At 48.5% G+C, this 23,280-nt stretch overlaps 1 protein-coding gene across 5 annotated transcripts in view; it reads right to left on the minus strand.

The window, feature by feature from the left end:
• The window catches only part of CD8B (CD8b molecule), a 48,788-nt gene extending 39,744 nt beyond the window's left edge, over positions 1-9,044 (minus strand). For all 5 annotated transcript variants that reach the window (XM_025353959.1, XM_025353956.1, XM_025353954.1 and 2 more), the window contains exons 1-3: positions 8,934-9,044; positions 5,187-5,546; positions 155-244 (exon numbers count right to left, since the gene is read on the minus strand). In XM_025353959.1, coding sequence (XP_025209744.1) covers positions 155-244; positions 5,187-5,546; positions 8,934-8,976 — 493 coding nt within the window. In that variant the 5' untranslated portion in view covers positions 8,977-9,044. The remainder of the gene's footprint in view (positions 1-154; positions 245-5,186; positions 5,547-8,933) is intronic.
• Positions 9,045-23,280: the final 14,236 nt, after the last annotated feature.

The following is a 23,280-nucleotide window of genomic DNA, read 5'->3' on the forward strand; positions in this document are numbered from 1 at the left end:
CACACTCAGCATCCTTTCTGACCCTAGCTTGGGCCAGGGAGATAGGCTCTAGAGTTAACACTTGGAAAGTGCCTGGGGAAGGAAGGAGGGGAGGGAGGAAGAGCGAGAGGATGTCTGCCTTGTTTCTGAGGGTGCAGAGGGATAGGGAACTCACCTTTCTGGGTCGCTGGCCTGGGTAACCGGCACACTCTCTTCTTGGGGGTGGACTTCTTGGTGGGCTGGGCAGTGGTGGGAAGGAAATCAACTACAGAAAGAAAGCAAGACACATATCTTAGCCAGGTGAACACCAGGTGGACTCAAAGATAAAACTTTGTCTTGTGGCCGGGCGCGGTGGCTCATGCCTGGAATCCCAGCACTTCCAGAGGCCAAGGCAGGAGATCATTTGAGCCCGGGAGGTTGAGACCAGCTTGGGCAACATGGTGAAACCCCCTCTCTACAAAAAAATAAAAAGTTTAGCCAGGCTTGGTGGCACATGCCGATAGTCCCAGCTACCCAGGAGGCTGAAGTAAGAGGATCACCTGAGCCTGGGAAGTCAAGGCTGAAGTGAGCTGTGATCATGCAACTGCACTCTGGCCTGGGTGATGGAGCAAGACCCTGTCTCAGGAACAAACGAATGAACAAATGAACAAAATTTGTCTTACATCCAAGTACTGAAGTCCTTATGACTGTTCCCCAGGCTGCTATAGGGCCTGAAGGACACATAGCAGTAGAATATTTGATCTGCTTTCTCAGTTCTCAGATGTTGGGAAAGGGGTGGGGGCCTAGGGATGGGGTTCAGTTTGGTGTCCTGGAGAGAGGAAGCCACACAGACCTGAGCAGAGCCTACATCCTTGATTTGTTTTGTTTTGTTTTTTTTGAGATGAGGTCTCATTCTGTAGCCCAGGTGGAACACCGTGGCACGATCTTGGCTCATTGCAACCTTTGCCTCTTGGATTCAAGTGATTCTCCTGCCTCAGCCTCCATAGTAGCTGGGATTACAGGCACGTGCCACTGCACTCGGCTAATTTTTTGTATTTTTAGTAGAGATGGGGTTTCGCCATGTTGGCCAGGCCAGTCTTGAACTCCTGACCTCAGGTGATCCACCTGCCTTGGCCTCCTGAAGTGCTAGTATTACAGGCACGAGCCACTGCTCCCAGCCGACCTACACCCCTGATTAACCACTGTGTGATTTGGGACAAGTCATAGTACTTTTCTGTGCCTTGATTTCCTCATTTGCTGAAATAATGAAAATTGCCACCTCCTTCTTAGGATTATCTGAGAATTAAAGGGACAGTGTGTCCAAAAAAAAAGGTTCAGTAGACGTGGCTCCACCTGGCCGAAGACCTTGCGCCCCAGGGCTGGATCGCCCAGCCTTTGGCACAACCAGACCCTCCGCCCAACTCGGCAATCTCTAAGCACGTGGAGGAAGCTCATGGAAGGGAGGGGTGCCCTTTCCTGCATGTACAGTACCAAGCAGGTGTCCTATCTGGGGATTTGTTTTCCTTCTCAGGTGACCCTAAAATATATATATAATATCAGAGCTAGGAGAACTTCAGTCTCAAACTTTAATTTCAAAGGTGAATGCCAGAGACAAGGGGAGCTGGCCCCTGCAGCCCCAAGTGGTGAGTGCTGTGTTGGGACCCCAAGCCCCTGTCCTGACTCCTGCATGGGTCCCCCCTCTCCTTCATTCTAACCCACTGACCCCTGCTGAAGTGCTGGGAGAGGGCAGCAAGCTGACACCCAGAACAAAGGAAGACAGCTGTGGCTCTGACGCCTGCGGGGGATGAAGGGGGCGCTGCTGGCCACGGAGTCCAACCCTTGCCTGTGTGGGTTGAGGAAACAGACCCCTCTACACTGATTTTCTCCAAAATGGTAGAAGAGGGAGTAAGAAGACACCTAAGCTCTAGGTTCAGGGGGACAGAAAAAAAAAAAAAAAGAAAAGAAAAGAAATATTAAGGCTGGGCGCGGTGACTCACACCTATAATCACAGCACTTTGGGAGGCCTAGGCGGGTGGATCACCTGAGGTCAGGAGTCCAAGACCAGCCTGGCCAACATGGCAAAACCCCGTCTCTACTAAAAATACAAAAATTAGCTGGGTGTGGTGGCGCATGCCTGTAATCCCAGCTACTTGGGAGGCTGAGGCAGGAGAGTCACTTGAACCAGCGAGGCAGAGCTTGCAGTGAGCCGAGATCATGCCACTGCACTACAGCCTGGGTGACAGAGTGACTCCGTCTCAAAAAAAAGGTTGAGGGGTGGGGAGACAGGCAGGGGAAGCCCACAGATCAGTCATTTTTGGGCTGGCATCTTCTATATAAAAGTAGACATTTTAGCCCCTCACCTCTCTGAGCCTCCCCTGAAAAGTGGAGAAAACACGCTGTTTGCTTCAAGACATTGACGGGAAGAAGCAACTAGAATGAACGTGCACTAAGCTCCAACCATGTGCAGGGAGCAGTGCTGAGCTTTTCCACGTAAGTTTACTGAACACAACAACTTTTGGGGCAGGCACTATTGTCCCCATTTTATCCAGGAGGAAGCCTAGGCTCAGAGAGCTGAAATGATGTGCCCAAAGTTAGACAGCCACAGGCTGCTGAGCCAGGATCTGCACCAAAAGACCTTGATTCTAGAACCTGTGCTTCTCATTCTGCCACACTACCTCACGTACAAAGGTTTTCTGACAAAAAGTTGAACACTTTAGGTCCACCCAAGGCCCTGGGTCATCAGAGTGTCAAGGGCAACTATTGTAAGAGGAAAACTGTTATCAGCAGGGTCTTGGAGAGCAGGCAAGGAGCCTGGCCTTCTGTTGGGAGTGTTGCCTCCTTTATTCCTCATGGCCCTAGAAGTAGTGCTGTTTGACTTATTTTCTATTCGACTTATTTTCTATTCGAGGAAGCAGGGACGTCTCTCAGATGGTCTGTAGTGAGCCGAGAGGGGAACCAGCACTTTAGGCCCTCAGTGCCTTGGCTGGGTACCACAGCCTGGGTCTGGTGGGAGACTCAGGTTGGGGGACTGTTCTGTTTTACATTCATCTTGCTTAGAGCCCGGTCCCCCTGGATTCCTCCTGAGCCCCCAGTTTAATCTCTCCCTCTCCGTCCTTAAAAGGAATATAACTTTGAGCCCATGATATACTTAAGGGCCTGAAAAAGGCCCTGTCTTTCCCCAAACACTTTCTCAACCATCCCAGCTTTGTCCTCTAAAAGGCCTTTCTTGGGGGAGAAGCTGGGTTTTGGCTCTGAAGAAGGTCTCGTTGCAAGCCCTGGGGAGAAGCAGGTTTGGTTGCAAGCCAGCGCTGTAAGGAGGCATTGACATTCCTGCAGTGCTGGGAGGTGTTTGGGGTTTGGAAACACAGAAGTAAGGAGTGAGTGGGGTTGGGGTGGAGGCGGTGGGAAGCTCTGGAAACTAGCTGTGCTTATTCCACCCTCCACCTTCTCAGACCGTGAAATCTCATGAGTGGAAAGGTGTGGGGCTTACAGAGGCAAAAACAATAAGCCAACATCAAAACCCAAACCCCAAACCCCAAACCCCAAACTCCCAAACTCCCAAAGTCCATTTTTCAATCCGAAAATCAGTGGACCCCACGCAAAGGGATGCCTCAGCTTCTTGCCTGCAATGGTCCCTCCAGGCTGGCAAGAGGTGGCGGGGCATCACTTTGGTTTGTGTCTTCCTAATCGTGCTGCTGTCCCCAGCTGCCCCTGCACTTCCTCACACTGGGTGGTCTAATTTCTGGGTCTCCTTGTGGCTTTTAGTGCCCTCAGGTGAGCAGGAAGCAGGGCAGTGGGAGCCCTGGAGGGGGTTGGCTCCAACCTTGGGCCAAGCTGGAGGTGGGGCTAGAGCCAGAGCCAGGTGGTGTGGGTTACCACACAATCCCTCCCCACCCATAGCTAAATGCCTTCTTTCCAATATGGTGGCCACTCACTGCAGGTGCTGCTGAGCACGTGAAATGTGGCCTGTCTGAATCGAGATAAGCTGTATGTTTTATGTAAAATGCTCACTGAACACTTAGTATGAAAAATGAATGTAAAATATTTCAGCAATAACAGATGAAAATACAGTTAATAAATTGAGTTAAATATATTATTTAAATTAGTTTTACTTGCTTTTTGCTTTTTTAAACATGACTAAAAATTTAGAATTTCATCTGTGGCTTGAAATGTGTGTCTGCTGGACTTGTTGACTTAAGTCAGAGGTCTGCAGCTTCTCTGGGATTAAGTGGGTCATGCAGGCCATCAGCAGCCCCATGACACCGAAGAGAACATTGAGGCCCAGGGGAGAAAGCGTGGCAAGTTTGCAAGCAGAGCTGGGCCTGGCTGTCTCCTTACTACCTTTGACTCAGGTATGAGTTCGAGCCATAGACCCTCACAGAGAACATAAGGGTACCTGTCCCTCCACTGCCCCTAGAAATGCCCTCACTGGGTAGGTAAGTCAGGGCAGTGAGGGCTTCCTCTCCCTGTGTGCACACTCTGTGGGGATTTCTAATACCACTATAAGGCTAAGGGACTCCGCCCAATCCAGCCGTAGCTTCGGATGTCCCTGATGTGGCCTGAAGGACAGCACTGCCCTGTCCACATAAGAAGCATAATGCCTGGCCAGGCATGGTGGCACACGCCTGTAATCCCAGCACTTTGGGAGGCTAAGGCGGGTGGATCATTTGAGGTCAGGAGTTCGAGACAAGCCTGGCCAACATGGTGAAATCTCGTCTCCACTAAAAATACAAAAAATTAGCTAGGCATGGTGGCTCATGCCTGTAATCGCAGCTACTCGGGAAGCTGAGGCAAGAGAATCACTTGAACCCGGGAAGCAGAGGCTGCAGTGAGCCATGATCGCACCACTGCATCCCAGCCTGGGCAACAGAGTGAGGCTCTGTCTCAAAAACAAAAAAACAAAAAAACAAAAAAAAGAGAAGCTTAATGCTCATCTCTGACTCTGATCCATCTCTTCCAGTTTCACCTTATTCCCATCTAAAGTGGTTAGGTGATAGACCTACCTTCCAGGGAGGTTGGCAGCATTAAGCGAGCTAGCTACAGAAACACTCGGAGGGGCTTGGCCTGGGTAAGTCTCCCCATGTACTTTCTGTCATTATCAGCAGCAGTGCCGTTAGTCACGGCTGCAGAGTGGGGCACACTGAAGCATGGTGGTCCCAGTGCCTGGCACGTGCCTAGCACACAGTCGATGCTCAGTGCTCATTGATAGCATTGGGCCTGCTTCTTACCCACACTCAGCTGAGTTCCCTTTCCGAAGGTCAGCTCGGGGCTCCCGATGATCATGCAGAAGTAGGTGCCACTGTCTTCTGGCTTCACGCTTGTGAGATTGAGAATGAACCGGCTTGCATCCCGAAACACAGCTATCTTCTCCTGTTCCACCTCTTCACCATGGACAGTCCCTTTTGTGGAATCCCAGAGGGCCAGGAACTCGTGGTGACTGTCACTGCTCGGGGCCTGGCGCTGTCTCAACCAGTAGATGCGCATGTTACCAAGGGAGATTTTAGCCTCGCAGGACAGCATCGCCATTTTGTTGGTTTGAACCTGTATGTATGCAGGGGTCTGCTGGAGGACTGAGCTGCCACAGACAACTAGGAAAAGCCAAGAACAGAGACATCACACATTTTCCTAGCCACAGTTGTGGGACCTCGCAGTCACACTGAGTCAGGTGTCAAAGGAAAAGCCGTGGAAGAACCTGCCCAGTTACTGGGTCCAGGGACTGTACTGAGTGCAGCTGTTGGCTCCTGGACTCAGAGCTCACAGACCCCACCTTCCAGGAGATCATCTGGAAGGCAGGTGTTTGCTAAGTTCAGCTTTACAAAGGTACAGGGGAGAGAGCTGCCATTTGTTTATTGAGTACTTATATGCCTGGCCCTTGCATAAAGGAACTCAATCAAGCCTCAAACTGGCTTTGGAATTTTTTAAGACATGGGGTCTTGTTATGTTGCCTAGGTTGGAGTGGCGTGGCTATTCACGGGCACTATCATAGCGCACTTCAACCTTGACTTCCTGGGTTCAATCTCTTCTCCCACCTCAGCCTCCCAAGTAGCTGTGACTATAGGCATGCACCACCACACAAGGATGGATTCAGGATTTTTAGTCCTCATTACACAGATGAGGAAACTGAGGCATGAAGTTATTTGTTCAGCCTAGGAGTGAAACTCAAGGATTCAAAGTCTGAAGCCAAAGCTGGTTGCCTTTTACCTCCCCTGACTGCCACTGGATGTATAGCCCTTCGGTGGGCTCCAAACTGCCGAAGGAGACCCAGGACAGGCTGCGAGAGGAGCCCAGAATCACAGCAGAGCATGTGGCTAGCCTGTCCATTGCTGGACAGCAAGGGCAGACAGCAAAAAAGCTCACTATCCCCTGGTAGGTACAATTATAGCCCATGACCCCCGAGCCCAGCTACCGATGGGTCACTAGATCGCTATTCCCCAGTGGAAGGACAGACACCCCAGAAGCAGGGCCGGGAGTTCATCTTAGACTCTGATGAGAAGCACCCGGCAAGCAGGGGCTTGTTCATGAGGAGCTAGAGCAGGACTCACAGACCTGGCCCTGAACCCAGCCTCTGGCCGTGCCAGCTGTGAGACCTCAGGCCAGTCACCGAGCCTCTGTCTTATGAAAGGAGGGCAGCTTGGTGCTGTTGTCCTGCCTGTCTCTGAGGGTTGGAAAGAAATGAAATGCTGTCCAAAACAGCACACTGCAAACTGTATGGCCACGTACACAGGTAAATACTGTCCTGATGTCTCATATCACAGGGCTGTTACTGGAAGTCAATTAAATCTCAAGGAGAAGGATCAGAATGGGTTCCATTCACACCAAGGCTGCACAGCTTCCAACGAACACAATCTGACCTGGTGAGCCCTTCATTTTGGCTGTGGAGCAAAGGGAGACATTGCAGGCCAGGGCAGAGATGCAGGAGTGGGGAGGCACAGAGAGGACACAGACCTCGGTAGGCAGAAGAGGCCAGAGGGCAGGCGAGGAGCCGGCTTACTGAGCACCTCATGTTTAAAATCCTGCCTGCACTTGCGGCTCAGGCTCCGTGGCCCCATAATGGCCTTCTCCAACACTGACGAAATGAACTTTGACTTTTTGACTTTGCTCCTGGACCACCCTTAGCTTTTGCTTGCATCAAGAATGAAATGATGGGGCCGGGTGTGGTAGCTCATGTTTGTAATCCCAGCACTTTCGGAGATCGAGGCAGGAGGATCACTTGGGCCCAGGATATTGAGACCAGCCTGGGCAACACAGTGAGACTCTGTCTCTACTAAGAATACAAAAATTTTCCAGGCATGGTGGCATGTGCCTCAAATCCCAACTACTCGGGAGGCTGAGACAGGAGAATTGCTTGAGGAGGTAGAGGTTGCAGTTAGCTGAGATCGCACCACTGCACTCCAGCCTGGGCGACAGAGCAAGACTCTGTCTTGGAAAAAAAAAAATTATTAAAAAATAAAAAAAATAAAAACAAGACGGAAATGATGCCTGGGGCACAAGTGGCTGCTGGGCTTCCTCTTGTCTGCCCAAACACCACAGTGCCGTTCCAGCACAGCAGAGGTTTTTCCTTGTTTCGGGTCGCTGACTTCTTGCGGGAGTTAATAAGAATCAGTAATGCCAGTTTATTGAGCCGTGCCTGGCATGGCACATACATTGCCTCATTTGATCCTCACCAAATCCTGTGGGGGAGATACTGTTTTGCACCCACTTTACCCGTGAGGAAAGCGAGGCTCTCACGAAGTTTAAAGACCACTCAAGGTCACACAGTGATCCAGATTCAAACCCAGCTCGTGGGACCCCAGAAACTGACTTGGAACCACTGAACTGAAGAAACCTCCAGTCCTCTCCCGAATGGCAGTTATGTGCTCATGAGCACACAGTGGGGCTGCAGGTTCACAGGTGCCTGAAGCCCTTCCAGGAAAACCCAGAAGCGACTCCTCTAAGAGCAAGGCCTGGGCTGTGAGTGTGCATTTCCTCTCCTGGCTGAGGCACACCCGGGCTCTTCCCGGGACCAACTTGCTTTTTGTCCTCCAGGAACTGAATACTCAGGGCTGTGGCCAAGTCCCTGCTGTGTGCTGGACACGGAGCCAGGCCTCACTGCCTGTTCCCCTCCATAACCCAGAGATTCCATTATCAGAGGGACCTGATGATTCTAGATCCATCAGTAATGACTTTAGTGCGCTGAATGGCCTGGGCTCTTTCTATTTATGATATTGCACTCACTGGGCCAGAGCCCCGGGCTGCCAGGCCTTGTCACCCTCTGGCGGGATGACCAGCTTTGGGCTTTTTGGGCACGAGAGTAAATCGACCAGTTTGGGCAGCTTTCCGGGTGTGCAGAGGCTTCTTCCAAAAGGCAGTCTGGCTGGACTTATTCAGAAGGACAATCTAGACGCCCCATCCAACTCCAACAACCCAACCTCCAGGCTGCTTCCTAGGGAGCCACGCTACCCATGACACCTAACACTGGGGACACCAGGGAGAACGGGAGCCAGAGGGATCACCCTGCCCTAGCCCTCCCAGAACTGGGAGCGCCTGATGTTTGTCTGATTGTACTACAAACATTTCCCCGGAAGTAATAAAAATGTGTCCACAGGACCCTCGGCCTGGCCAACCTTCCTCGGAGCACATCCTGCGGGGACCCTGGGCAGAGACCTGTTTCCTTCCCCTTGTGACCGCCGGCGCCCCTCTCTTTCCTTCCCTCACTCGCTCCCCTTTTCACTGCCTCCCCTTCTCCTGGGTCCAGGCTTTTGCGGGGAGGTGGCCTCAGTTCAGGGGCTCTCCGGCTCCCCGGGGTAATGCGGTCCGAGGGTATTTTATTTCCACCCTTAGGGACGGTGCCTGCCAAGCTGCCTCCCGGTCGCCCTGCTGCCGCGGCCTCTACGCTGCACCCTGCCAGGACCAAGGCCAGGACAGCCACTTCTCACCTCCCAGCTCAGGCCCCGGGAGCACAGACCCTCGGGCAGCCTGCGCTCCGCCCGCCTTACCTGCCAGCTGTGCAGCCAGGAGGAGCCACAGCCGCTGCCGCATCGTGGCGCGCCCGGTACACCTGGCCCCGGGGGCTCGGGCGAAGACAGTCGCGGCTGAGGTGGGTGAGGAGCCGGGCCGGGCGGGGCGCCCCGGGTCGGGGAGCTGGGGGGAGCAGTGGGGAGGGCGGGACCGGGCAAGGCGGGGGCGGGAGTCTTGTGTTGGGGACCGCGAGGTCTCCGCCCTCATCCTCCTCGCATTGCAAAGGTCTGGGCTGCCCACCAGGACCCTCCGCTTTCCAGAAAGGAGGTGACACCGCCGGCTTCCCCCAGGCAGCTGCATGTGTGTCATCGCCCCCTGCCCCGGGAGATGCTCAGGACAGGGTTGTGACCCCGAGTGACAGTCGAGGCTCAGAGAGGTCAGGATGTGTAGTGCATGGTGGAGCTGGCCACTAACTCGGGCCATTTCTTGTCTGTTTGAGTAGTTATTGAGGGGCTCCTGCGTGCCCCGGGCTGGGCTGGGCCTGGAGTCAGCAAGCCCCAAGCCTTGCCCTCCCTTGCCAGGGAGGAAGGAAAGGTAACCAGCTGTGACACTGACGGAGGTGAGCTGGGAACTGGAGGTGCAGAGAAGGCCCCGACCCTGTTTGTAGGTTGTGGTGGTGCAGCAAGACCTAGATCTTAAGAATTTCGAAGGACTGTGACAATCACTGGCTGCGCCCTGCCGGCGAGTGCCCTGGGGCCGGTTCTATTTGTTGTGTGATCCAGCCCTGGTGGGGAGATTTGTGAGGGGAGACCTGGCTCAGGCTGCATCTTCCTGTTGAAACGGGGGTTAGCAGAAAGGGGGTTGGGGAGGTCCAGGGAGAACTGGGCATGCGGCCTGGAGGGGAGAGGGAGCCCTTGGAGGGCTGTGGGAGAGACCACTTGTAAATGTCAACGAAGACCCAGCCAGGCAGGCCCATGGGTTACCCTAACAGCTTAGAGTTTATCAGAGAGGAAATGGCGTGTCCCCTGAGATCTAAAGCAGGCAGCGGGGCAAAGACACTGTCACATTTGGTCTCCACATCCAGTATTCTTTCCATCCCACTCTTGCCCCAGCCCCTCTGCCTATTGCTGGTGACAGAGAGTTCAAAGGCATCGCAGAGCTGGGTGCAGAGAGTTCAAAGGCACTGGGGGAAAAGAAGTCACTCAACCCAGCCAGCGGCCAGAGTCTCCCTGGATACTGCCTTTGCTCCCAGGCTGAACTGGTGAGGTCTGGATGGACAGAGACCTGGGGAGACCACACATTAGTGTGAGCTTTTTTAAAAAATTGATGTGAATTTCACATAACACAAAATTAACCATTCAAAAGCATACAGTCCAGTGATATTTAGTACATTTACAATGTTGTACAACCACCACATCTATCTAGTTCTGAAATATTTTTATTTCCTCAAAAGAAATCCCTGCACTCATTAAGCAGTCACTCCCTATTGTCACCTCTCTCCAGATCCTGGCAACAACTAATCTTCCTTCTGTTCTTGGATTTACCTGTTCTAGATACTTCATGTAATGGACCCATACAATCTGTGGTCTTTAGTGAATGGCTTCTTTCACTTAGTGCAATGTTTTTCAGGTTCATCTCCATTGTGGCACCATTCCTTCTTATTGTTAAGCAACATTTTGTTGTATGTACCTGTATATGCCACATTTTCCTTATCTGTTCATCTAACGATGGGCATTTGAGTGGGCTATTATATCTACTTTTTGACTTTTGTGACTAATGCTACTGTGAACATTCTTGTACAAATATATGGTTGGGTGCCTGTTTTCAATTCTTTCAGTTATATCTCAGGGAGTGCAATTCCTGAGTTATACAATAATTCTATGTTTAACTTTTTGAGGGACTACCCAACTGTTTTCCATAGCAGCTGTGACCATTTATATTTCTGCCAACAATGAAAGGGTTCCAATTTCCCCACATCATCGCCAACACTTGTTATTTTCTGCTTTTGTTTTGTTCCATCCTAGTGGGTGTGAAGTGGTATCTCATTGTGGTTTGGATTTGCATTTCCTGAATGAGAAATGATGTTAAGCATCTATTCATGTGCTTGTTGGCCATTTGTATTTCTTCTTTGATGTGTATAGGAAGTATTTGTTTTTTAGAAAACACAAGCTACCTCTTTCTATCCACTCTCTCATGCAATTGCACAGCATTGCAAAGAGAACAACTTTCTCAGTAAAGGATTAAAAGTTACTCACTGCTTTGTCAGGTATTGTCTAAAATCATAGACAGGGAACCCCTGGATGCATTAGTTATGGAAACTTTTGCGTTTGTGATAAATTAACCTCTAAATATTAGTGGTTTAACTTAATACAAATCCCCTGTATTGTTCTGTGATATTCAAGTGCAGCTGTGCCGGGGAGTAAGGAGTATTTTCTCCACTCAGTCCTGCAGGGGACCAGGGTCTTTCCCCCATCTTCAATTCATGGCTCCAGGGATCACTGTGCAAAGGGAAAAGAGGATGATTGCCTTCACCAGGGTGGTGTAGGGGGTGCTGGGGCTGGGGACCAGGCCTGGAAGCATCAACATAACTCTGTCTACTTTCCACTGGCCAAACCTCAGTCACATGGACTCAATCATACTGTAAGGGGGCTGGAAAATGGAGTTTACTTGAGTGCGCAAGAGGAAAGGGGAAATGGAATCAGTAAATATATAACCAGCATGGATCGCACTGGTATAGCAGAAAGAGCACTGGTTAGCATCGCTTCTCTGCTACTTACATACTCTCAGGCCTCAGTTTCTACATGGATAAATGAGGAAAATAACACCAACCATGCCATCTCACTGGGTTATCTTCAGGGCTAAATAAAATCCGGGATCTGCTTGCCCATTGAACTTGGAGGAGGTAAGTCAGCAGGTCTCTTGGAAAAACATTGAGGGCATGGAGATGGTCATATTAATTGAGGTGGGCTGTGGGCGCTTAATGGGTGGTGTCAGGGAAGCCAGATGTACAAAAGGACCCTTCCTTTGATGTTCACGTGTGCCATTGGATATTCATTCAGGTGAATAACCTGTTTGTAATTAACTATCTGAACCTGGAACAAAACTCAGTTTTGCCTTTCAACATAAAGTACCTTTCCCTCTCAAGTTCTGCCTTCTCTGAATGTAGCGGTTTTTAGTCTACCATTCACTTGTGCCTTTGCTCTTCCATATTTCTGGTCTTAGCTACAGATCAGTTCATGATCTGACTTATCTTCCGTTGACGTTTGTTCAGTACAGGTTGGTATAAGTATTTGGGGACCTCACTATATTGTCTCCTGCAGCTGTGCCTGAGTTTTGGCTGGTTAAAATACTCATCTGTTTATTATAAAGCAATCTCCTCTTTTATATAGTTCAGGATTTTTGTTGACTTGTTTTGAAATTACGTGTGTAGGTAGAGCCTATTATCTGTGAAATTCATTTCAGGGCAGTAAAAGTATCATTACAAAGAGTCATTTTGGTGAAGGAGGGCTGGTCTGATGGGTTGAGAACTGCTAAATTGGGTCATCACAATTGACCCACTGCCACTGTGGTGCCTGGCCAGAACTCAGTCACATGGACTCAACCAAACTGTAAGGCGGCTGGAAAATGGAGTTTAGTTGGGTACCCAAGAGAAAAGGGAAATGGAATCAGAGAGTACGTAACCTGCCTGGACCGCACTGGTATAGCAGAAAGAGTGCCCATTAGCATTGCTTCTCTGCTACTTACCCACTCTCAGGCCTCAGTTCCTATATTCACAAATGAGGGGTGCTCTTTACCTGAGGTTAAGAGTTCAAGACCAACCTGGCCAATATGGCAAAACCCATCTCTACTAAAAATACAAAAATTAGCCGGGCGTGGTGGGGTGCCTGTAATCTCAGCTATTCAGGAGGCTGAAGGCAGAAGAATCGCTTGAACTCAGGGGGCAGAGGTTGCAGTGAGCCAAGATCGCGCCATTGCACTCTAGCCTGGGCGACAGAGCAAGACTCCATCTCAAAAAAAAAAAAAAAAAAAAATTAAGATAGTGCAATAAGAAAATTCCAGATTACAAGCAGATTTTTAGATCAGTTTTACAGAGAACATTTTGAACCAGGTAGAATAAAAGCTTATTGGGTTGATGTTCACTTTCCACTTGGAAATCTCACACTTAGTTCTAACCCAAATCAAAGAGAAGCAATCTAGATTGCTTTTTCTAGTCTCCTTAGGAAAAAGTCGCAAATATCAAACTAACCACCATCAAAGGGAGCCCAAATCAAACAAAAATATATTGAATAAGCCTCTTTTAGTAGGGAGTTAATGATTCCACTGTTACCATGAAAAGAATTGAAAGCAGAATCCCTGCTACTCAGAGAAGTCACATGAGGTGCAAAGCAAAGAAAAGAATGTCTTTAGAGAGTTTATTTCCGGCCGGGCGCGGTGGCTCAAGCCTGTAATCCCAGCACTTTGGGAGGCCGAGACGGGTGGATCACGAGGCCAGGAGATCAAGACCATCCTGGCGAACACGGTGAAACCCCGTCTCTACTAAAAAATACAAAAAACTAGCCGGGCGAGGTGGCGGGCGCCTGTAGTCCCAGCTACTCGGGAGGCTGAGGCAGGAGAATGGCGTGAACCCGGGAGGCGGAGCTTGCAGTGAGCTGAGATCCGGCCACTGCACTCCAGCCTGGGCGGCAGAGCGAGACTCCGTCTCAAAAAAAAGAAAAGAAAAAAAAAAAAAAGAGAGAGAGAGTTTATTTTCAAGTTGGAGACCAGGCCCATGGAACACTCCCCTATTAGAGGTCAAAGTGCAGTTCTATATCCCAAAGTCAAGTCCATACAAACACTTTACCAGTACTACCTCCCCCGAAGGACACCAAGGACACATTTCACTTTTTTTTTTTTTTTTAGAGATGGGATTTTGCTCTGTTGCCCAGGCTAGAGTGCAGTGGCTGTATCTCAGCTCACTGCAACATCCGCCTCCCGGGTTCAAGCAATTCTCCTGCCTCAGCCTCCTGAGTAGCTGGGATTACAGGCATGTGCCACCATGCCCAACTAATTCATTTTGTATTTTCGTAGAGATGGGGTTTCACTGTGTTGCCCAGGCTGGTCTCGAACTCCTGAGCTTAGGCAATACACCCACCTCAGCCTCCCAAAGTGCTAGGATTACAGACATGAGCCACCGCACCCGGCCTCCCACATTTTTTTTTTTTTTTTTTTTTGCCACATTAATTTTCTTATTTTAGTGATTTTATTTTAAAATATTGAAACACTAGGTTCATATTGTACTGTCAATCAAAAATAAAAATAAAAAATGTTAAAAAACATAATAAAGAATATCCAGGATTTTAAAAATCACATAAAGAAATGGAAGTCTCTTTTTCTGCTCCTACCAATTCCAGACTCTAGGGTGAGCCTCTTATCAAAAAGAAATTTATTCAAATAAGAGAAAGAGGGCCAGGTGCAGTAGCTTGCACTTGTAATCCCGGCTACTCAGAAGGCTGATGTGGGAGGATTGATTGAGATCAGGAGTTGGAGACCAGCCCAGGCAATATGGTGAAACCCTGTCTCTACCAAAAAATAAAAATAAAAGTAAAAAATTACCCAGAGGTGGTGGCGTGTGCCTATGGTACCAGCTACTTGGGAAGCTGAGGTGGGAGGATCACCTGAACCCAGGAGGTTGAGGCTGCAGTGAGCCGTGATTGTGCCACTGCACTCCAGCCTGAGAAACAGAGTGGAAACCTTGTCTCAAAATAAAAAGGGATTTTTTTTTTTTCAGGAGATCAAAAATGTTGATCCAGTAGAAAAGTTAATCTCTGGCCAAGAATAGTGGCTCATGCCTGCAACTTTGGAAGGCTGAGCTGCGAGGATCACTTGGGCCCAGGAGTTCAAGATCAGCCTGGACAATATAGCAAGACCCCCATCTCAATTTTAAAAAAAAGAAAAAAAAGAAAAAAAAGAAAGAAAAGCTAATTTAAAAGTTATGACTGCCCAGAGGACATCAAACATTTCTGTATCTAAATTAGCAAACTTATTGCAACATAAATCTCTGTTCCTTAAATACTTTTCAGACTAAGTGTGTCATGCTTCTTGGTCTTTTACTTCTTTGTGCACAAATGCAAAAGTAGAAGGAAGAAAATGAGAGGGTGAAGAAGGGCTGGGATACTTAGTGTCAACTGGCTTTGCTCAGGATCTGGCTTTGCTCAGGACCTTGGCCAATGAGAGATCTATCGGTTCTAACTACATCTATAGCTATATACGCATGTGCATATGCATTTATATTATTTTACATAGTTCAAAACATTCTCTGACAGATTGATCTAAAATCAGCTTGTGTTTGGAAAATTTTCTTATTGTTTGGCAGTCTTAGCTCAAACCTGGTGAGCAGAGTGGTCTAGATTCTAGCCCCTACTCACTTCCTTCGTTGAGCATCTGTATCTTGTGGCCCTGGGCCTATCAGCAAGACAGAAATTGGAACTGGGCTGGACACTAACTGGTGCCCTACCTTGGGGGAATGGCTCTCCTGTCTGGGTCCCACAGTTCCCCTATGAATCACACGTACTTCACAGCACGTTTTGTGCGATCAGACTCAGCATGTAATGCAGTGTGTTCTATGCCCACCACCCCACACATGCTGACTGAGCACAAGCTCTGCTATTCCAGGCCTTGTGCATTCCAGGCATTATGCATATATTAATAAGCTAAACAGATAAGATTTGTGTCCACGGGGAGCATACAGTCTTGTGAGATAGACAAATAATAGGCCAGGCGTGGTGGCTCACACCTGTAATCCCAGCACTTTGGGAGGCTGAGATGGGAGGATCACTTGAGGCCAGGAGTTCGAGACCAGCCTGGTTAATGTAGTGAAAATTCATATCTATTTTTTTAAAAAAGCAAATAATAAATAAATGCTATAAAAATGTGCAATTAATGAGCCTGGTAAAGAAATAGAGGCCCAGATGAGACTTGGAAAAAACTTTTTTTTTGAGGCGGAGTCTTACTCTGTCACCAGGCTGGAGTGCAGTGGCGCTATCTTGGCTCACTGCAAGCTCCACCTCCACTGTGCCCAGGTTCACGCCATTCTCCTGCCTTAGCCTCCAGAGTAGCTGGATTACAGGCGCCCGCCACCACGCTCCGCTAATTTTTTGTATTTTTAGTAGAGATGGGGTTTCAGCGTGTTAGCCAGGATGGTCTCATTCTCCTGACCTCGTGATCTGCCCCCCTCGACCTCCCAAAGCGCTGGGATTACAGGCGTGAGAGGATTACAGGCGTGAGAGGATTACAGGCGTGTACAGGATTACAGGCCCGGCCAAAAAATAAATAATTTAAATAAGTTGTTGCAACCTTATTCTGTGGCTTGACGAAAATGTGATTGTGGAACCTGAGCAACATAGCTAACAGCTGCAACTTTTGCTTATCTGATTATAGGTTCATCCTTTTAAAATTTTTTTTTCTTTGTAAAATGTTGTGAAAGACTGAATGGCACCGAGATAAGACCCCTTCCCTTCTTAGTCACTGATCTTTTGTTATAGATTAACTTCCTTTCTTGTACCAGATGGCACAAAATACTCCATGACTATTAAATTATTCAAGATGCAGCTGTGCATGGCAGCTCACTTTGGGAGACTGAGGTGGGAGGATCTCTTGAGTTCAGGAGTTTGAGACTAGCCTGGGCAACATAGTGAAACCCCATCTCTTAAAAAAAAAAGAGGGGGATATCTTTGGGAGGAGTCATTTTTACCACACGTAACAATCAAGTTTCCTCAAAAATAATTCCAAAATTAAAAGCAAAGCAGAGAAAGAATGGAGGAGAAACTATAGATTAAAAGGGATTTAAGAGCCAGTCATGGTGACTCATGCCTGTAATCCAATTATTCTGGGAGGCTGAGGTGGGAGGATCGCTTGAGGCCAGGAGTTCAAGGTTACAGTGAGCTATGATCATGTCACTACACTCCAGACTGGGCAACAGAGTGAGACCTGTCTCTATAAATAAATAAACAAATAAATGATAAAATATTAAGTATCTCTTTCTAAAAAGGGACAAGCTAAACCAATCAGCTTGCTGTAATCATGAACCACCTTTGTATGGAAGATGCTGTCATCCCGCTAAACTTCTTTGTTTCTGCCTAGATAGTGAGATCTTAACTTCTTCACTTCGCAGGACTGACCGCCTTCCTTTGGAGTCTGTACTTCCCAGGTAGATATCCTCACACTGTGTGCTTAAATAAGCCTTCAAAGTTCTATGTTCATCCCTTTGATTATTTCAGGCTGACAGACTGGAGGTTGCTGTGTGTGTATGTGTATCACTGTGTTGTCACCTGACAAATGAGGAGGTTCCTAAGTTTCGAAAGGAGAGCTTTATTTCTCACAAAAGGTTGCAGCCTGCAAGTGGCCATTCTGACAGGTCAGGAAGCTTGGACTCCAGCCAGCAGTACTTCAAGGTAGGGGTTAAGGAAACAGGAATTTATGCTGAGTGGGTTGGCCACGTATATATATTCAACAGGTTACAGGAGAAGCTATGAATATTCATGAAAAGGAAGCACAGGCATAGTAGGCTAATGATTGCAACATGCATCCTATGTTCAACTTTAGATGTTGTATTAGTCAGGGCTCTCCAGAGGGACAGAACTAATAGGATATATGTATATATGAAAGGGAGTTTATCTGGGGGAACTGGCTCACATGATCACAAGGTGAAGTCCCATGATAGGCCATCTGCAAGCTGAGGAAGAAGGAAGCCAGCAGGGACTCAGTCCGAGTCCAAAAGCCTCAAAAGCAGGGCAGCCAACAGTGCAGTTTTCAGTCTGTGGCCAAAGGCCCCAAAGCCCCCGGCAAACCACTTGTGCAAGCCCAAGAGTCCAAAGGCCGAGGAACCTGGAGTCTGATGTCCAAGGGCAGGAGGAGGGGAAGGAAGCATCCAGCCTGGGAGGAAGGTGAAAGCTAGAAGGCGCAGCAAGCCAGTTTAGCCCACCTTCTTCCACCTGCTTCCTTCTAGCTGAGCTGGCAGCCAATTGAATGGTGCCCACCCACACTGAGGGTGGGTCTTGCTCTCCCAGTCCACTGTCTCAAATGTTAATCTCCTCTGGCAACACAGAAACAGCGAGAAACAAGACTTTACCAGCCATCTAGGTATCCTTCAATCCAATCAAGTTGACACCTAATATTAACTATCACAGATGGTTAACCTAATTTATGACAATTAGGCCCTATACATCAAAAGGTGAAGCAGAGGACATGAAGTCCCTCTGTGTGCAACCTCTGTAGACTGGCCAGAACCACTCCTGTGGGCAGTGGTTTCTTATCAGGAAGGAATGCTGGTCAGTGTTGAAATTGCAAAACGGAGAGTCAGTCAAATGGTTGGTTGAAGTCAGCGGTGGAGCAAATCTTTTTTTTTTTTTTTTTTTTTTTGGTGGTTGGGGGTACAGAGTCTCTTTTTGTTGCCCAGGCTGGAGTGCAGTGGTGCAATGACCACTCTGCAGCCTCGGCCTCTACCTCCCGAGCTCAGGCAATCCTCCCACTTCGACCTCTCGAGTAGTTGAGACTACAGGCATGTACCACCATGCCCGGCTAATTTTTTTTTTTTTTTTTTTTTGAGACAGAGTCTCACTCTGCCACCCAGGCTGGAGTGCAGTGGCCGGATCTCAGCTCACTGCAAGCTCCGCCTCCCGGGTTTACGCCATTCTCCTGCCTCAGCCTCCTGAGTAGCTGGGACTACAGGCGCCCGCCACCGTGCCCAGCTAGTTTTTTGTATTTTTTAGTAGAGACGGGGTTTCACCGTGCCAGCCAGGATGGTCTCGATCTCCTGACCTCGTGATCCACCCGTCTCGGCCTCCCAAAGTGCTGGGATTACAGGCTTGAGCCACCGCGCCCAGCCCTAATTTTTTTTTTTTGAGATGGAGTTTCGCTCTTGTTGCCCAGGCTGGAGTGCAATGGCGTGATCTTGGCTCACTGCAATCTCTGCCTCCCAGGTTCAAGTGATTCTCCTGTCTCAGTCTCCCGAGTAGCTGGGATTACAGGCACATGCCACCATGCCTGGCTAATTTTTGTATTTTTAGTAGAAACGAGGGTTTCATAATATTGGTCAGGCTGGTCTTGAACTCCTGACCTCAGGTGATCCACAGGCCTCGGCCTCCCAAAGTGCTGGGATTACAGGCATGAGCCACTGTGCCTGGTCTTGGCTGGTTAATTTTTTAAAAATTGTTTTGTAGAGATGGGGTCTCACTATGCTGCCCAGGCTGGTTTCAAACTCCTGGACTCAAGCAATGCTTCCCTGTCTCAGCCTCCCCAAGTGCTGAGATTACAGGCATGAGCCACTGAGTCTAGCCAGATAATCTTTTTTCTGGTTTCTGGTTTTTGTTTAACCTTTAGGAAAGACAGTCTAGTGGTAGTTAGTGAGGTGGGACGGGGTGGTATAATGAGGTGTGTCCAAAGTCCCAGAAACTTAGTTTTTATGTTTTCTCTGGGGTTCCCTTGGCCAAGATGGCATCTTTTCAGTTGGTTGGGGGGCTTAGTAATTTATTTTTATTTCCAAGTGTTCATGTCTGTGATTGTGAATGGGAGCTGCACATCAATGTGTTTGCACACACATTGTTGCATGTTTGCATGACACACAAGTTTGCAGGTCTATTTAACGTTCTACACGTTCACACCCTCATTAATCCTCATGGCTCAGCATTCACAGTGCAGAAGGAGCTTTCCTAACACTGGGCAAAGTAAAATTACAAGTTTGTTTACCCTGACAACAAAACCACTCTGAGTTTTTGCTTGAACCATGAATAAAACTGCACCAGGGTGAAATTTTGCACATGGCTACTCCTTCTAGTCTCTTTTCCTTAGGACCCTGCAGGCTAGAGTGTTCATTCTTCAGAGGGACCTTCAGTTCTAGAATGATCAACAAGTATTAATAAACCTTTGAATGGCCTGGACTAGCTTCCACTTAGGATGTTACAAAGCTCATTGGGTCAGAGCCCTGGGGCTGGCAGGCCTGGTCACCTATTGGGGAAATGACCAGTTCTGAGCTTTTCAGGTTCAAGGGCAAATCAGCCACTTGGTGGTGGGAAGTTAAGGGGTACGAGGGGGTATGATTTGTGAAATATATATTTGGTCTTCATCCTGTTTCCTGAGATATAGCTTCTAAAATCTTTGGAATCTCCAAAGCGATAAGTCTTTTTGTATACTACTAAGTTGACTGATGCCTGGGGGTTCCTGGATAGCTTCTGAATGGTGCCGGTCACAGAAAGACCAAGATAGGATGAGAGGGTTGGGATTAAAAATTTAAGCCCCACCCTCCAACCTCTAGGGAGGGAGAGGGGCAGAAGGTTGAGTTGATCACCAAATGGCCAATGATCTAATCAATCACACCTATGTAGTAAAGCCTCCATAAAAACCCAAAAGCAGGCGTGGTGGCTCACACCTATAATCCTCGCACTTTGGGAGTCTGAGGCAGGCAGATCATGAGGTCAGGAGCTTGAGACCAGCCTGGCCAAAATAGTGAAACCCCATCTCTACTAAAAACACAAAAATTAGCCTGGCATGGTGGCATGGTGGCATGTGCCTGTAGTCCCAGCTACTAGGGAGGCTGAGGCATGAGAATCACTTGAACCTGGGAGGCAGTGGTTGCGGTGAGCCAAGAAGGCACCACTGCACTCCAGCCTGGGCAACAGAGCGAGACTCCAAACAAAACAACAAAACAAAACAAAAAAAAAACCAAAAGGACAGGGCTTGGAGAGCTTCTGGACAGCTAAACACGTGGAGGTTCCTGGAAGGTGGCACGCCAGGGACGGTATGGAAGCTCTAAGCCTCTTCCCCCAAACCTCACCCCATGCATCTCTTCATCTATATCCTTTGTAATATCCTTTATAATAAAGCAGTAAATGTAAGTAAGTTTTTCCCTGAGTTCTGTGAGCCACTCTAGCAATTTAATTAAACCCAAGGAGGTGGGCTTAAGAACCCTAATTTCTAGCCATTTTGTCAGAAGCACAGGTAAAACAACATGGGGCTTGTGATTGGCATCAGCAATGGGAGACAGTCTTGTGGGACTGAGCCCTCCACCTGTGGGATCTAACAATTTCTCAGGTAAGTAGCGTCAGAATTGAATTTAAGGCAGGGCGCGGTAGCTCATGCCTGTAATCCCAGCACTCTGGGAGGCTGACGTGTGTGGATCACTTGAGGTCAGGAGTTCAAGACCAGCATGACCACCATAGTGAAACCCCGTCTCTACTAAAAATACAAAAATTAGCCAGGCATGGTGGCAGGCACCTGTAATCCCAGCTACTCAGGAGGCTGAGGCATGAGAATCACTTGAACCCAGGAGGTGGAGGTTGCAGTGAGCCCAGATCGCGCCACTGCACTCCAGCCTGGGTGATAAAGGGAGAGTCAGTATCAAAAACAAACAAACAAAAGCAAAACAAAACAAAAACCCCAAAGAATTGAATGTAATTAGCGAACACCCAGCTGGTGTCACCTCCTGGAGGACTGGCATGTGGGGAAAAACTCCCACACATCTGAGGTCACAGAAGTATTTCATGCTGTGAGAGTACAGGAAAAACAGAGTTAGTTTTTTTCTCTATGTTCTCAGAGCCTACTTCCAAAAGGTAGGCAGAGCATCTCCCCACCCCCTACCTCCTCATTCCAGCTCCAGGGCTACGTCTCACCATTCCTGCCTTGAGGACAACCCAAGCAGAGGCATCCTGGCACCGTTTAGTCACCTTATACCCAATGTACACAGACACTTGTATCTGTATCCTGTGAATCAGGGGACCAGGAGGTGGGTCCCGCTCTACCTGAGTCAGAACTAGCAGCAACACTCTGGCCAGTTCTGCTCTAGACACCTACCTGGGAGGAAGAGAACTCTGTCAGCAGGTCAGGCAGCTTGAGACTTGTGGGACAAGGAAGCCAGAACTCAGCCCAGACGCGTGCCTGCCCAGCTCCCTGGACAAGGGCAGGAGCCATTCTTCCCTCCAGACCCTCCTTTTTCCACTGCACTTTAGCCTGGGCAACAGGCTAAATACTCCATCTCAAAAAAAAAAAAAAAAAAAAAAATTATTAATGTTGTTGGATGTGGAGCCTCATGCCTGTAATCCCAGCACTTTGGGAAGCCAAGGCAGGAGGATTGCTTGAGGCCAGGAGTTCAGCACCAGCCTGGGCAACATGGTGGCACCCCATCTTTACAAAAAATGTTTAAAAATTAGTTGGGGGTTGATGGTCTGTACCTGTAGTCCTAGCTACCTGGGAGGCTGAGGTGGGAGGATGACTTGAGGCCATGAGCTGGAGGCTGCAGTGAACTATGATTTCAACACTGCACTCCAGTCTGGGCAACAGAGGGAGACCCTGTCTCAGGCAAAACAGAAAATAATTCTTTTTTTTCTTTTTTTTTTTTTTTTGAGTTAGATTCTTGCTCTGTCACCCGGGCTGGAGTGCAGTGAAGCGATCTCAGCTCACTGCAACCTCTGCTTCCCTGGTTCAAGCGATTCTCATGCCTCAGCCTCTTGAATAGCTGGGATTACAGGAGTGTGCCACCATGCTTGGCTGATTTTTGTACTTTTAGTAGAGATGGGGTTTCACCATGTTGGCCAGGCTGGTCTTGAACTCCTGACCTCAAGTGATCTGCCCGCCTTGGCCTCCCAAAGTACTGGGATTACAGGCATGAGCCACCGTGCCCAGCCTGGAAAATAATTTTTTTTTTTGAGATGGAGTCTCACTGTGTCACCCAGCCTAGAGTGCAATGGTGCGATCGTGGCTCGCTGCAACCTCTGCCTCCTGGTTTCAAGCCATTCTCCTGCCTCAGCTTCCTGAGAAGCTGGGATTATGGGTACCCACCACCACACCCGGCTAATTTTTTTTTTTTTTTTTTTAATGTATTTTCAGTAGAGACGGGGTTTCACCATGTTGGCCAGGCTGGTCTCTAATTCCCGACCTCAGGTGATCTGCCTGCCTCGGCCTCCCAAAATGTTAGGATTACAGGTGTGAGCCACTGTGCCCAGCCAAGAATTCTTAACTGATAAAAGATGGTTAACTATCGTAAGTGGTTCAAGAGGACTACAAGGCAGGAGCTGACAAACTTTTTCTGTAAAGGGCCAGATAGGCAATATTTTAGGCTTTGTAGGCAAGAGGCACAATTAAAGACATTAGGTAGGTCCTCATATAACAACACAGAAGGAAATGTCCACATTTTTTTATAGATGAATTTCAAAATAAAGTAATGAGTACACGTTTTGGAATAATGTTCTATTAATGAAAAGAATGGGATCCATTTTGCTGGGATAACATTTTGCCTAGTTGAGGTTCCCATGTAAAATCGTCTCAGATTCAGCAGTACAAAAGCTGGATTTAATCTGCAGGTGGTACTGTGCCGGCGCTCTAAGCCCTGTCTATGGGGTGGAGGGATGGTGAACAAGG

Source organism: Theropithecus gelada, chromosome 13 (assembly GCF_003255815.1).
Source record: "Theropithecus gelada isolate Dixy chromosome 13, Tgel_1.0, whole genome shotgun sequence".
Classification (NCBI taxonomy): domain Eukaryota; kingdom Metazoa; phylum Chordata; class Mammalia; order Primates; family Cercopithecidae; genus Theropithecus; species Theropithecus gelada.